General features: G+C 39.0%; 1 protein-coding gene across 1 annotated transcript in view; it reads right to left on the bottom strand.

Moving 5' to 3' along the window:
• Window positions 1–14,061, bottom strand: part of sptbn4b (spectrin, beta, non-erythrocytic 4b) — a 79,556-nt gene extending 65,495 nt beyond the window's left edge. Inside the window, 4 exon segments of the mRNA XM_030439898.1 lie at window positions 127–278; window positions 518–675; window positions 13,132–13,536; window positions 13,945–14,061. Of these exon segments, the coding sequence (XP_030295758.1) occupies window positions 127–278; window positions 518–662 (297 nt within the window). The 5' untranslated portion in view covers window positions 663–675; window positions 13,132–13,536; window positions 13,945–14,061.
• Window positions 14,062–16,276: the final 2,215 nt, after the last annotated feature.

Consider the following 16,276-nt stretch of genomic DNA (forward strand, 5'->3'; position numbering starts at 1 on the left):
AGCTTGGTAACAGGGCAAATTTTAGCCGCGAACAGCACTATTAACACTCCACATCCTATGGAACAATGAGGAGAAATGGATACATTGCCCATTAAAATTAGCTATTATCTTCATATGTGTTCTCACCAGCAGCTCTCCACTGAGGACCTCCAGCAGTCTGGTGAGCATGTATCCATCCCTCAGGTCGTTGTACAGGTCAGATATGCGACAGGACACTCTGGACAGATGGGAGTTAACCCACTTGGTAAAAGTCTTCTTCTGCACCGCATCACGTTCATCTGAGGAAAATAGAAAAGTCAGCTTTACATCAAAGGGAAGGGGAATTGGAAGAACAATCTAGTGCCTGATGAAACACATTGCTTTCTCTCGAATGAGCCGAGACATTCTTAAATAAAACATTATCCTAAAGAGCATCAGTTAACTCTTGCAGTAAATCAAATTGCTTTAAGAACATCTACTGATGCAAGTGGCTTTGTCAGTGCCTGTGTGAGACAGAATGTGTATTGTGAACTCTGACCTGCCAAGGCCTTGATACGGGAGCACTCGAACAGCTTGGAGCTGGTACACTCTGTCTCCCAGAACCCCGAGCCAATTGGTCGGTTGTTGTTGTTGAGCTGGCGCTGGGCTTCCGCGTTGTCCAGGTCTGGGGAGGCATTAGCCATCGCGCCCGACGCCCTGAAACATACACACATGACTCAGTGATTCAATCAATCAATCAATCAACTTTATTTATAAAGCACTTTTCATACATGAGTATGTAGCACAAAGTGCTTTACACAGGAAACATAAAACAATAATAAAGAAAGCCCCTCCCTCCCACCCTCCGTACTATATACATGCACACATACGTACACACACATACACACACACACACACACACACACACACACTCTTACTACAGGAAATAAGGAGACATGGCAAGGCACTGAGGATTGAGGAAACGCCACCTTTGGGGCCGTCCACACTGGGAGGAGTCACAGGCTGTGCCACGGGGGGCACCAGTGCCCAGGCCCCCCGACCCTGACAGACAACGAATGGCTGGGCCAAAGGGACCCAGGGACAGCACCCCCAGCAGCATCCCAGACACAGCTCCCAGTGTGGAGGACCCCCCTGAGGAAACTCTGGAGTTAACCCTTAAAAACTAAAAACATAAGATAGGATAAAAACCCTGACAAAAGATAATTTAAAGAAGTGAACAGTTAAAAGGATAAAATGCATAAGATAATAATAAATAAAATAAAATAGTATCGAAGATAAATAATTAAAAAAAAATTATTTAAGATGAAAATTGTTTAAAAAAAACAAAAAAACAAACAAAAACAAAACAAGATAGGAACAACAACATAAAATACGATAGAACCACATAAGAATGGAATAAGAATTTAAAATATTAGTTAAAAGCCTGATTAAAAAGGTGTGTCTTTAACCTTCCCTTAAAAATATCAACAGTCTCTGCAGACCTGAGGTTCTCCGGCAGGCTGTTCCACAAGCGGGGGCCATAGTGGCTAAATGCCGCCTCTCCGTGGGTTTTAGTTCTTGGTTTTGGTAGGGATAAAAGGCCAGAGCCGGAGGACCTCAGGGTCCGCGAGGGTTGATATGGTAAAAGCAGGTCAGATAAGTAGGAGGGCGCAATGCCGTTAAGACATTTAAAAACCAGTAAAAGAACCTTAAAATCGATCCTGAAGCGCACGGGGAGCCAATGCAGTGACTCTAAAACTGGTGAAATGTGCTCTTTTCACACAGTAAAGACCAACATGCACATGTATGTAAAGACATCACACATGCACATGTATGTAAACACACACACATATGCAAAGGGAAGCGTGAAAGGTGAAGCAGACAGGTGCAATCACTGCTTTCGTGTTCTTGTCCGATGTAATCATCAAACACATCCTGACAGGTGAAAGGCAGATCACACTTCATAATTAAACTCTGACTAACTTCACACACCTCATCTCACATCTTTAACCCCTAGTTAGCCACACAGATGTTTACCGCAACACATTCTGATTCACACGGGGGAACATACGAAACTACGAGTCACTACACAGTCCCAATTTAACTTGGAGTGTTTAGAAGACTTGCAGCTCCATAAACTCCATAAATAACAGTTCCTTTCCATTCATGAAAGATGCAGTACCTGTCTTTGGTATCAAAGCATTTTACAGAAGAGAAGCTCAAAATAAAATCTCTCTGATGATTCAAAGGTTGGTGGGAGACAGGGAGTAGAAATTATTTGGCTCTCTCATCTCTCTTGTCTCTCCCGCTGACAGCTGGAAACCAGAGGATAAAAATAACTTCTAAACTTCACCACGAAATCACACAACACAGGGTTAGAGGTAAGGAATAGAAATGTTCAAAACATCAGAATGATAATGAAAAGACTCAGAAGCAGTTACATGTTCTGATGTTTATCAATATTAGTTGTATACATTTGAAGAAAACCATCTGAAGCCAAATTTACAAAATAACCTAAGGCTAAAAGTTTCTCCTAACTGTCAGAGATAGGTAAACTCCAAAAGCTTCATACTGCAAATAGTTCTGTGCTTGTCAAAAATTGGATTTGCCATTATTTGATGTTATTTACTTATCACTGTGTTTTAGCAAGTCTGATCTGAAGTAATTTAATCCAAAAGCATTTGTCATTTATTTCAAACATGTAAACTCTATCAGAGAGCCTACTTATTTCTGGACTGAACCAACTTCTTTTAAGATATCTTTTTTAAGGTAAAAATATCTTCCTACATGGTCAGATAATTTGACTGTTAGTTAATTAGACTTAAATTCAGTGTTAATTTATTGTATTTTGACTGGTCATTGTATGTAGATGGTAACTATAGTTTACAAACTACATTGACAGATTTTGTTTAGCATTAAATTCTAATACTCAGAGTGTGCAATGCAGTGTGAACACTGGAAAGACAGTATAATGCTGCAGGAGCGGTTTGAGAAACCTCTGAGAACATTTTGATACCATTTCCCCACAGCAAAGCTCAGTATCAGAATCCATTGAAACAGAAGTGAATTCTAGCCGACCACAGGCACTATCTGTTCTCAGTGATGGATGACAATTTTAGGACAATTTTAAGCCCTAGATTGCATTTATGTGGAACACTGAAAACAGACACATAAGATGTTTGTCAGTCCTAATAGGTCAAGGTCGTAAAAATATCTATTACCTGAGTCCTGATGAATACACTGTCATATTAGTTTTTAACCTGCTCCTCCCCCACCTTTCTTTGTGTTACACACAAGATGGATGGATAGAAAATACATGCAATGGCTTTTTTCCTGGTATAGAGCAGATGGGCCCAAAGGACATAAAACCTACCATTTGGTTCTCCAAAGTTGCTTAAAATGCTGCATTAAAGTGCAACTGCATTCAAGATTTTTTCATTATTATGTGAATGACTGACTTATTATTTATGATGTAAAATATCAAAAGTTAAAGTGTTATTGAGGGTTTCTCTTTCATTTTGTTCCTTGACCTTTTTGCTGTAACACTCTCTGTCTTCCCCTCACCCCACCACTTTTCTGGCCTCTCCCTCCCGCTCCCCTGCAACAAAAGCCCGAGCTCACAGTTGTCACTATACCTAAACCACTGGAAAACTACGTAGCCATATCGAGTAAATGTCAGCCTGCCCTGCAAGCCAGAGAGAGGAGGGGTATTTGTGCACTTAGCTGTTCTCCCTTGAGAGAATAACAGCAAAACATTACAGTGCTTTGTATCTGGAGATGAAGCAGACAGAGGACTGCTCAGAAGTCAACAGAAGTGAAACCTACAGAGATCAGTTCATCTGAACTAATAGAATGTTAAATACGTATAAATTATTTTCATTCGAGAATAATCCAGCATTTACTTTCTCAATAAATCACTGACAGAAAATAGTCAAAAAACAAAACAAAACAAAAACAAGAACAACAGAATAAAACAAGGGATGCTGACAGACATTATAAGAGACATTAATAACAGAATAAACTAAACAAACGTACCAACACCTATCATTGGGTTACAGAGGAGAAGCAATAGCTGTACCACAACAGCAAGTCTACATCAGTCAAACTGCCCTGACTGTCATGTCCGTCAAAATAGTACGTGTGTTTGTGGTGTCCTCTGTTCTCCTTGCCGTGATCCTTGCCTAACCTCAACCACCTGGTGTCTTTCAATCAATCATGTGTAATGTGTATTTGTGTGTATTTGTGTGTGTGTGTGTGTGTGTGTGTGTGTGTTATCATCACCTTTATTCTAATAACCAGACTCAGCTGTTGAGGAACCAGCCAGCCCCAGGCAAGAGAGTGGATACTATGTCTGACAATCTCTCTCTCTCTGTGTCTTTCTCTCTCTCTCACTCACACACACACACACACACACACACACACACACACACACACACACACACACACACTTCTGGCTATCCATTTTCTGCTCTATATGTAACAGCAGTGAGATGTTTCATGCTCTGTCTCCAAAGACTGAAGGCAGCCTGCAGGAAATATCAGAAGGTAGAAATAAAAACAAAGGAAAGATGACCACACATTGACCTCACAATGATTTTATCTGTATTCAGACTAGTACAAATACAGAACCTGCATGTTTTAATGTTAGTAGATTCAGTCTGATATTTTAGTTGGGATCTTCTGTCTCTGTGAACATCAGCAGCCATCTCCAAATGCTGTGGTCCATATGAAAGTATCTTTAGGCATATTTCCAGCAATTTTCTTATCAGACTATTTGAGCATTGCTAATTCTCAAAAGAATGGTAATGCTGGATCCTAATATTCCGTACCACTTCCAGTTTACAACATACATATGCTTTATGTTTCAAAACTAAATCTAAAGCCCAAAACAAAACAACCCTGATGACATCAAAACTCTTATTTTTCTGTCTTTTAAAAGGCTCTCTCTGGAGCAACAGAAGACATTAAACAACTTCTGTTACAGGCTTAATAGTGTTCCTTGGGATGTGTAGACTTAACTTGATGTGTAAAAGTGGGAGTGCTCCTTTAAGTTGCATTTCCTCAAATATCTGATCAATGCATGATTGAATAACTTACTGAGAATAATTAAACCAGTGGCAAACTTCACTCAAGAAATAAAAAGTACTTTTTACACAAAAGTTAAGGGTAAAATATTTCCCTAATATCTGTTTTGTCTATGAAGAAAACAACGTTTCTATATAATAATAATATTGAGGATGCCAAAAAGCTATTTACACAAGACTGACAAGTATCTGCCTACGCCATTAATATTGTTAGAATATCTATTCAAAAGCTCAGACAGTGCTACTCTGTGTGCTTCAGAATGGCTGACAAAATGATGTGCTTCATGTTGTCCGACCTAAAAAACAGCAAACCTTAGTTTTCGGCTCTACACACTTTATTTTAGTACAACACCTAGCGTTAATTGAAGGCAGAATTAACTCAGCTAAACTGAGGATTCATCATCAAATTAATTTCACACAAATTAATTGCAGGCAGAAATTACTTTCATAAAGGTTCCAAAAGAGAAACATCAGTGTCAAAATAAAGTGCTGAGTAATGCTGCTGCTCTCATATCAGCCAGTATGGGAAGTTGATCAGTAACTGACACCTTAAACCACAAAGCTGCACTCGAATGCAAGTTATGAGAGTAAATCGGCTGCAGAATGCTTATTTCTCAGGTACCTTTAAACTGCTAATAAATACAGTGCACTAAGATGTCTTCAGTGAATTTGATCTGTGAATATTGTTTATTTAAACTGACGACAGTACAGTGCAGTATCTTGTTTCACACTATGTTCATTAAATCTGCTGAGATCTGCAAATTCAAAGGACACTCTTTGTGGTGTTAAAAAGAGAATCTTAGCACTAAAAAATTGTTTTTCAAACACTAAACCTAAAGGACAAAAGTAGGGGGAACTATAGCACGAAGAGGTGTGGATTTAGTTGAAGGTTTTGGGTCTTTTTGTCATTTCCAAGACCCAAGACAGATCTAGTTCTGGTTCTGAGGTGTGTCGAGTTAGACTCCACTGGGTTACAGAGTGTGTATGTTTCAGTCAGTCCAGGATACAGAGTTGACCGATCTACCACTGAGGGATCAAACGTTTAAACAGCAGCAGCCTCTCTGAACTCTCCATGGAGCTGAGAGAAAGAGCAGGTATGACTTTTGTATGTGTGTGTGTATGTATGTACGAGTGTGTGCTTGTGTTTGTGTCAGTGTGTGAACATCCCTTGAACATAAGTCATACATTGTTAGACCCCAGTGAAAAGGCATTTAAACACACACAGTGCAGTAAAAAAAAAACAGCTGCTTCACCTAATGATATATATGATATGATAACAATGAAAATAACTATTATGATTTTTATTTCAATAAATTCTAAACACTCCTTTCTGGTAGGTTTTATAGTTTTTTTTGCCAAAGTGATCATTACTCAAACAAAAATGTTAATTAATCAGCAGATAAATCAATAATTGTTGCAGCCCTTAAAACAGATGATGAGCGGGATAGTTTTCACGAGCAGAACTTTGAACTGCAAAAACTAAAGGAAACAGTTGCACCCAAACTCTGATTGACAGTTAAATTCTCCTAAAGAAATCTAGATCATCTGAGGCAACTCTGTTTTTATCCAGGTAGACTCGAAACCATAACCTCACCATGGTTTATAGGACAGCATCTAAAAAGAAATGTTCTATATTCAGAGTGGCCATCTTTGTTTTTTCCCCCAGGTGGTTAGAGAGTGTTTGTGCGAGTCTAGTTCAGCTCTGTCACTGCGCTTTCAGCAGGTATTCTCTTTACTTTGAAGTTCCATAAGCCAGACTCTAACCTGTCTGTTTTAGTGACACAGTTGTAAGTGGTGAGACTGCAGTTCAGCTTTCCTTGTACATTACTGTGTTTTCTGATAGATGTAGTCTTACATTTAGAATTTAAAATAAACAGGGCTGCAACTTGTAATTGTCATTACCCATTCACCTCTCAATTATTTGTTCATTTAACTAATTATTTTTTCTTCTATTTACATCAGAAAATAGTATTGAACCAACAGTCCAAAACCCAAAGACATTCACTAATTATTAATGACATAAAAGAAGAGAAAAGCAGCAAATTCTCATATGTGAGAGGGAGGAACCAGAGATATTTGGCACTTTTTGCATGATAAATTATTCAAACAAATAATTAATCGATTATAAAAATGACCACAGATTAATTTTCTATTGATTTATTATTCAATCACTGACCTAGTAGTGTCAGCATTATTGTATACGTGTGTGTGTGTGTGTGTGTGTGCAGTTAGTCGTTATGCTTTCTCCTCTAAACCACTCAGTGTTATTATTGCCCCCTCTCCCCAGCTACGCTGTCGCTGTTGGTAACCACAATAAATCATGTTACACCAATGGCGTAATGAAAGCGTCAGCCCCCCGCCTCCCTGCTCTCTCCTTTTATTATCCTTCACACTTTTTCAACTGTCCTCTCCCTCTATTCCCACTCATCCCCCTGTCCTAACCTCCAGTCCTCTCTGTCTGGCCTCCGCAACCTCTATTTTGGCTATTAGCATTTGGCATGATGCCTTGATACTACCAAAGACTGAAAATACTCTAATCTTTTCAGTACATGGGATGCCAAACATCATGCGCCCTTGAAACAAGCACTTAACCCCAAAATACTGCAGTGAAGCTGTGCAGTTGCCAACACTTGCATGTTCAGTGGTCAGAGACTGTTGGTAGTGACAGCAAAAATATGTAAACTGTGACGATGAAGCGGGAAGGTGCTTAAGACGGAGCAAATGTACCTTGTTGGCTTGTTTTGGATGAATATCTACTTTGTTCATACCGAAAGAATTTGTAAAAGTCCCATCGTGTCATGCATCTTCAAAAAGATGCACAGAAGAAAAAAACACATTTGTTAAAACTTTAAGCCATAAGCCTATCTACTGAGGTTTTAGCAATTACTGAGTTATGAGTAGTTAAGAAAATATGCCATGGTCCAGAACTGAATATGTGTGTCAATGATCTTGTGCTGCTCTGAGAGGAAAAAAAAGACTCCTTAACTACTTGCAACCCCAGCCAAGTGAGCCCAGATCTGCCCTCTCATTAGGTCCTTTTCAAGCTGCCAGAACTTTAAAGGAAATGGTGGCGAATCATAAAAGCGTGAGTAAAATATGAATATGAACAACGGTGAACTTCCCTCCATGTGCCTGCACCCAGAGCCCCTCGTTGTCCAACAAAAGTCCACTGTGTGACTTTTGTTGGCTCTAGGAAGAGTTGTTCAAACTACAAATTGTACTACCACAATTTTTTATGCCTGCATGATTGAGGGAGACAGCTGTCTCTCTCTCCCTTAAGCTAACATCAAACTATCATCTAGGCAGTGCTGATGAAATATAAACCAAGATTCCGTTATTGCATGGCCTATTTCTTATTCTCTTTCATATTGTTTCCTACTGTATATGGTGAAGATGCATTTATCTATTTTGTATTATTAATCTATTAAGCAATTGCTTATTGTAAAGTTGTAACTGATGTTTGTAATAGTTGTAAACTTTGTAACACTACAAATTTACCATTTATTATTGCTGCTTATCATAAAGTGTAAAACAAATGTCCATGTTCAAACTACAATTTTTTTAACCTCGAACTGGAAATTCACCTGAACATGATTGTAACATGTAATAATGATTTAAAGTGTGAAGTCTTTGTCTTGTTTTTTCCTCTGATCATATTGCTGCAGGAATGATCCGAGAATAGCCAAATGCAGATAACCGATGTCTGACTGTCCATCTCTTTTGATGTAGAGGTTAGATTTAGAGGGAAAGAGACTGAGAGAGTGAGATTCATAATCAAGAGAAGAGAGTATAGGAGTAATGTAGCAAAGAAAGCTAGCCTATATAAAGTGAGAAAAATAGAGGTTGACATTATAGAAGAGAGATAGTACAGAGAAACATTAAGGCTGGCATGGAAGTGAAGAAGTGAAATAGAAAGAATTAGGGGACAAGAAAGAAATCGAAGGAGCAAGAGAGACAGGAGAGCATATCACCAGAAAGATGAAGAAAGCCAGAGAAGGAAAGAGAGAGACAGCTGCCAGAGCTAATCAGTCAGTGGCAGCAGCTCTGTGTCTCTGTTTCTCTCAGGCTTAATGGGGACCAGACCCTCAGTGTACTTACCCCTATATAAACACACACACACACACACACACCACCGGTCTTAATCGATATTGTCACATGCAGATCAAAAAGTCTGGGGGACATTACTGATGACCTCTGCTATCTATCTCTGCATCTGCCTGTGGATAAGTGTAAGGCGCATGCTCGACTTTGGATTTAATAATCAGGTATCTGTGTAATTTGCTTTGGAGAGACTGAGGCCAGTAGACAAACCGCACTATTGCGATACATTTATATACCTTATAGGAATAATCTGGGGTTGGATGAAGAGCATCATGGAGATTCCGTAAGGCAGGTTAACCTAGTTAGTTTGATAAAGTATCGGCTTTTCCATTACAACAACTGTAAGGTTCTTAAACTAGTAGCTTGCACTGTATGTATATGCGTGTAAGTAGACACTAAGTGCTCCTATCAACCAGTATAATTAGTCTGCAGCATTGAGTTCAACACACAAGCCAAATCAGTATCCACATCAAGTCCTAACTAACAGTAAATTAATCCGCTTGTAGTCAGTGGCCGTAGCAGTTTTGTTTAATTTGTACATATATGTTTTAACTGTAAATGTAGCATTGCAAGTGGGCTTCTGGTGGTGTAGAGCTATGGAGGATTTGTTTGAATGTTGTCTTTACAAACAGTAACCGACAATTCCTGGATAGTAAACCTTCAGGACGTTACTAAGATACACAGAGTAACAAATTCTTGAGAAACACCGCCTAGCATGATGGAATACACTTTTGTTAACAGTTTTGCTATGCATCTATGTTTTCTGCTCTTACTTTTCATTTCACTATTAAAGCTGTGCTGAAGTTTGGTGCCTCCTGTGTCAATTATGGCTAATCCGTCGAGAAGAAAACAGCAAAAAACTGTTCAGATTTAGATGTAGCCATTAGCCCAAAGAATCAAATGTACATTGAAAGCTCTGCAGTGCCAACTGAATACAATACTGAATTTTACAACTTTTTGGAAAACTTCAGACATTTGTATTCATTCTGTTGGCATGAGCTCCCCTATGACAACCTAAACTAACTTAAATGTAACCGTTATTCTGACCCAAATCTAACCTATAGCATCTATCGTAATCTTTGTCCAGAATGATCTCACTTTCCAAAAATATCTGAAACCTAGATTTTTCTTACAGGGATGAACACACTCTGTCTCTCCCTCCCTCCCTCCCTCCCTCTTTCACATTCACACTGGATCCTTCACTGTGACGTCACGCAGTACGCACTTTACACACTGCACTGAGTCACTTCCACTCATTTCACCTCAGCAGAGTGAAACAACATCTGCAAGCAGGAGCTGCAGCCGACGCCCAGCTCTGAGTCTGCAAGACCATGAGTCTTAATCAAAACAGTCACCTTGTGGTCCGATACACAGCAGAGCAGCAGCAGAGAGCTTCAGTGTCCCGGAGAGGCTGTCTATCACCAGGACAGGACAGGACGACACAAAGAAGGGTGACAAAAAGAACTTCATCTTGTAACAGAGCTGGGCAATATGTTGTAAAGTGAGACACACCAATAAATAATTTGATATACCATTGTTTTTTCTTAATGTTGACCTCAATAATCTGGTATATATGTATTTACACGTCTATATACAGATTTTGTATGCAGGTACAGTATACGCTTTAGGATAGTATAAAGCACTGTAAATGCTACTATGATTGCTATACTCTTAGTTTTATGTATATAATAAGCACCAAATGTAGTAACATATTTTACAACATCAATATTTGGACATCTTTTTTTTTCCATTGAGGAGTCAATGTTTGGCATGTCACTTTAATTACGTTATTGTCAGAATATTTCCTATTAAGGAATCAAATACTATACCCCTGTCCTAGATGCCTAAATGTAATTTTTTGTTAACAGGGCCCCAGTAATCTTGATTATTGTTTTGTTTTGGTTGTGTTTTGGTCACAAATGTCTGAACTTTAAAGAGTTAGTCTTATCTTCTTTCAATCAAACATCACTGCTCTTTCAAAAGATGTTTTTCATTCATTTCAGGATACTGAACCCCAAATTGCTCCTGATGAGCAGTTGGCGCCTTGCATGGCAGCATCCGTCCCAGTGTATGAATGTGTGTGTGAATGGGTGAATGTGGCATGTGTTGTACAGCACTTTGAGCTGTCGTTAGACTGGAAAAGCGCTATAAAAATGCAGACTATTTACCATTGTTATGCTTTTATATCATCGTTATTTCAGTGGCATAAAATGATCTTAAAATGACACTAATATCATTAATTGCACTTATTTCTATCAAGGTTTTTTCATGTCACAATAAGGCTTAGGTTCAGCGCCCAAACTGTTTTGGGCAACACCTAAGCTGAGTAATGTATAACCATGTATAATCTGAAAAGCATCAAAACGAACTAAATGACCTTTTATAGATCTAATACAAGTAGTGAGTCCAGCGAACTTCTTTTGTTTTTGGGTTATCTGTTCTAGCTTTATCGACTTCGGGTACACCGTTATAGTAATAATAATTGTCCATACCAATGTGAAATTGCATATATAATATTGGAAAAATAAACTTTTTTCTGGGATGAGACCCCCAAACCCACCAAGTACGTGCACTTCAGTCTTCCAAAAACCTTTATCATATAAGTATATGTGTAACTATATATTATATAACTATAAGTATTAGTCACATCATGGTACAATAGCACAAGATGTAATGTCAAAGTGTGTAATAAATTCACTATATAGTAACTGCTGCTGAGCACTACAGACTCAGTACAACCCCTGTAGATGTATTACGGAGGTGGATTAGTGACAATACAGGACTCAAAATGTAAAACAAATATAAAAAAATAAATAAAAAATAACACTACTCTGTAATGTACCATAGGGTACTATGCACTACTGCTACTGTGGGGAGTATCAGAGTGAGGGGATCAAACCGTCTCAATGTCACTAAACTTACCGGCAGTGTTGTAGCTGTTTGATTTGATCAATGATGAAATAACTGAATATGATTACAGCCTTTGCTCACTGTGACTGCCGTTAATTTTGCCTGTCTTCCTCATTCCTCTCCTGTTCACCCCCTCCAACACCACCATCCACACACACACACACACACACACACACACACACACACCTTGCACCAACAAACCAAAGCTAACCAACTAGCCTACACCTGCGTGCACATCCCTGTATCAGCTTCCTGCAGCAGCTCTACATATTTACTACCAACAGCGACCATACTGAATAGGCAATGATAGTGTCGACGCAAAACTGAGGATGTAGTCACTTTTCACTGCAGATGTGATCAAACACACCACATAACGACTTGACAGGCTTCTTGAGTTGCTACAGCAAGCGATGCTGCTGTTGGCCTTGTGTCACTAAAGCATAGGAATAATCAGAATCTATTCACCCCGTACAGAAAATCAAAACCCCCACCGGATTCAGGAAGAAGTGATACCACAAGGGGCAGAAAAGCAGAAAAAGTAATGTGAGGTCACACCGTGCGACCAGAGACACACGATAACTTCCTGCAGGGATGTGTGGTGTTACTGAAGAGATGTATCGCTTGGGAAGTTATGCTGCTATTTGCATTGAGGCGCAGTTTGCCAAAAAGCGACAGAGCTCAACGTAACCATCTGCAATTTAAAGTTATTGGTTATAAAGAAGCCTAAACTGATCCGGTATAACATGCAACAACATGCATAACCCATACACTAGGCCGCTATTCTGCTTCTTACTAGATTTCTAACTTCAAAATAGACATCCAGCTATGCAGACATCACAAACACTTTTCCAGGCATGCATCATGCAACACATGTAGGTGAAAAAAGACATGAAACAGCGCGTCCTCCAGTCGGATCACTGCGGTACCCTGCACCCAAATGCAGGCCGGCGTCTCTGCAAAAAAAAGGAAAAAAAAAACACCGTGCACCTCGGCTCCTTGCTCTCACACAGGGAATGACAAAATAAAACGACATCCCACGGAGAAAGCAATCACCCTGTCGTCCTTCTATCGGCCTTACCTTCAGCTTCACTGTCAGTTTGTTGGATTGGTTTTGTCCTCCTCTTATACCAAGACGTCGTTGGGCTGAATCGATGAGGAGAGCGGTTTATCAATGGAGGAGACTGACGCTCCGCTTTTATTCCAGCAGGGTCTTCCCTCGGTAAGTCCTTATTACAGGAAGAAGCGGTTTGTCAGGGTAATTACAGAAGCAGCCCGGAGAGTCTCTACCGTGGAAATACAACGCCTTGGCGCACGAAAAGGGCGCTGTGTGCCTGCAGCGGTGACCGCCGGCCGGGAGATGCTGTCGGTGCTGAGGATGCGAGCCGGTGGAGGGAGCTGATGATATCCATAGAGGTCCCCGTTTCCACCTGACACAACCTCTCCTTCCTCCTCCTCCTCCTCCTCTTCCTCTCCGCTGGTGATGCTGGAGAGAAATATCAGCATTAGTGCGGCGAGCAGAGAGAGAGGGAGAGATGGAGAGAGAGACACAGGGAGAGAGAGAGAGAGAGAGACTGTCAGCGGTACATTTTACTAAATAGCCACAAGAGGACGTGTTTTACGGTTATTTTACAGCAGCAGACGCGGTATAGAGGCAACAAGTCAAATGTTCTAAAATGTTAAAGCCAAGTGCTAGAAAAAGAAACCATTACAAAAAAGATTTAAAATGTGTTTGAACAGTTTTCCGTTTTTAATTGTTTGTAAATCACTCTGAGTTATATTTAACGTTAATTGCTAGCTAGCTTTTGGCTAGCATAGACGTTAGTCTACAACAACGGCTAACCAAAGTAACTGTTAACTACCTGATTGTTGTTATGACAAAAGTTTAGCATACCTTAAGCATTGTGCATAAAGAGGTGTAACAATTTATCAGCTAACTACCATCTGACTTACTACTCACTAAATATCTCTTGGTAATTTATGTTGATTGGGAAGATAATTAGCTAAAGTCCCGTCCTCCATCTTTTTCAACTTCTGATCCACGAAGAAGAAGTGGGCGGGGCTACTGCTGTCGAGCCAATCAAAATGCAGTGATTTCAGGCAATTTCTATCCAAATACTTAAAAAAACAAACAATTAAACCTTTCCTGCTTTCAGTCCCTGTCCTTGAGTTATCTAAAACAAGCTAATGGTATAATGTGATCACAGGTGTGTTTTATGTATGCTAACATATTCTTACTAATGTGGTCATCGCTGCCACTGCTGTTTTAAAAATGAGGTCACAAGACAAAGACACTTTAATTTATCGTTACTCAAAAGAAAATATTACTATTATTCTCAGCATTAAGATCCAAATGGTGTTCATTTGTTCATTGATTTAATTTTAGTCAAATTTGAATACCAGTGTGTTAAGAGTCCAATTACCACCATTTTGCTAAAACTGCTTGATACCACGAAAAAATACCCTGAGTCTCTCCACACTTTACAGATTACAGTATAAAAATCACATGCACACAGACAGAATTCCATATAAAAGGTTTATTGATTTGATTAATTGTACAGAAACAAATAGCATATGCCCGATACTTTTTTAAGAATCCTGCTTCAACCCAAACTTTCTTCTTGTTAATATTAAAAGTGTTCAGGAGATTATAAAATAATGACTAAACAGTGTTTTATCAGCACCATGTGGCAGAAAGTGTCAAAAAGCAATTTAAATTTTTTCAGGTACAGATTAGAAGAAATGTATGGTCTTGATCCATTAGGGTGGCAAGGGGGATTTGACTGATCAACATATGCTATCCCAAAAATCTTTAATGATGTCAAGTTGTAATTATGGTAAATGTATCATAATTACACCATTACATTTATATCATATTAATGATAAATAGGCATAAATAGACACATTTCTACTACTGTATTTCTATTTTCTGCTATTCAGGGCCTCTTATTGTCATCAGACACACATCCACTGGTTAAAGAACATTTTCCTTCAACTGTTTTCTTTTTATTATTTCATATTGTTAACATCTGTTTGTGCTTACAAAATCAATAAATTGTTAATTTCTTGTTGGTAATAAACACTTTATTATGAATTGGTTAGGATGAGCTAGGATGAGTGTTGTTATTTAAATCCTAACTTCTACATAGGCACAGAAGGGTTTAGTGTGACATCTTTATATGAAAGAATAATGTTAGGCGTTTTTGTTAATAAAATTAGTTAATTTTCACCAGAAACAGCAGGCACCTCACAGCCCTGTTCCAGTGTGCTCCAATGTTTTCAATAAAAAAAAAAAAAAAAACGGAGCAGAAGAGCTGAGTGCACTTGAGGCCTCTCTAAGTGATTCTTTTTTGGAAGCTCTGAGGACATGTATTAAAAAAACAGAAGTATAAAAGCATGTCAGCGTCCTCTGTGTGTTCACCAGATTACAAGCAGAACTTGTTCATAGTGAAGAATAAGTTTGACCTTTTTCTCCATTTGCTGCTCAAGACACATCCGCCATAGTTCTGCCCTGAATCAACTCTTACTCCCATATCCTCCAATGATATTCAGCCTGGATGAATATTGGACGAATATATAAACCTCGTTTAGCAGGGTTTCTCTGCAGTAACTGAGTATCGGATTAAAGTCTTCATACTTTTTGCTCAGCTTGTACGCTGATCTCAGATATAGGCCTGAATTCAAACACTTAATGTGAGAATCTTCATATTTTCATCAAAACAGGACAGTCATTTTCTGTGAGCGGACATATCCCCTGGATACAGTGTCTGAAGCAAGGATGTTATAATTACACCTGGACACAGCCATGGAGATGAAGTCTCATTCATTTCTATGAAAGCAGCCAAAATGACTTGACTGTCTTTCACATAGCTTCCTCATAGTGGAGCCTATAGTGCGTGCACTCCAGAAACTTCTGCCGATCGAGCAGGCTAACTTACGGTTAAGTGCCAAGCTGAGTTGAATGGGGATAAAATAATATTTCAATCGCGCGTTGCAAATCTTAATAGCTCAAATTATGACAGTGAAATGAGTCATTTCACGCTCCAAAACATGTATCCACCATTTTACAGGTGATTAGTAGCCTAAAAATTTGACTTCAATACACTATTAGACATTAGCACACACACACACACACACACACACATAAAACAAACAATAAAACATGATTAGTCTAATGCATAGTGACTTACTCTATATTAGACTAATCATATAAATACACTCTTTCC

This window comes from Sparus aurata, chromosome 2 (assembly GCF_900880675.1).
Source record: "Sparus aurata chromosome 2, fSpaAur1.1, whole genome shotgun sequence".
Lineage (NCBI taxonomy): Eukaryota > Metazoa > Chordata > Actinopteri > Spariformes > Sparidae > Sparus > Sparus aurata.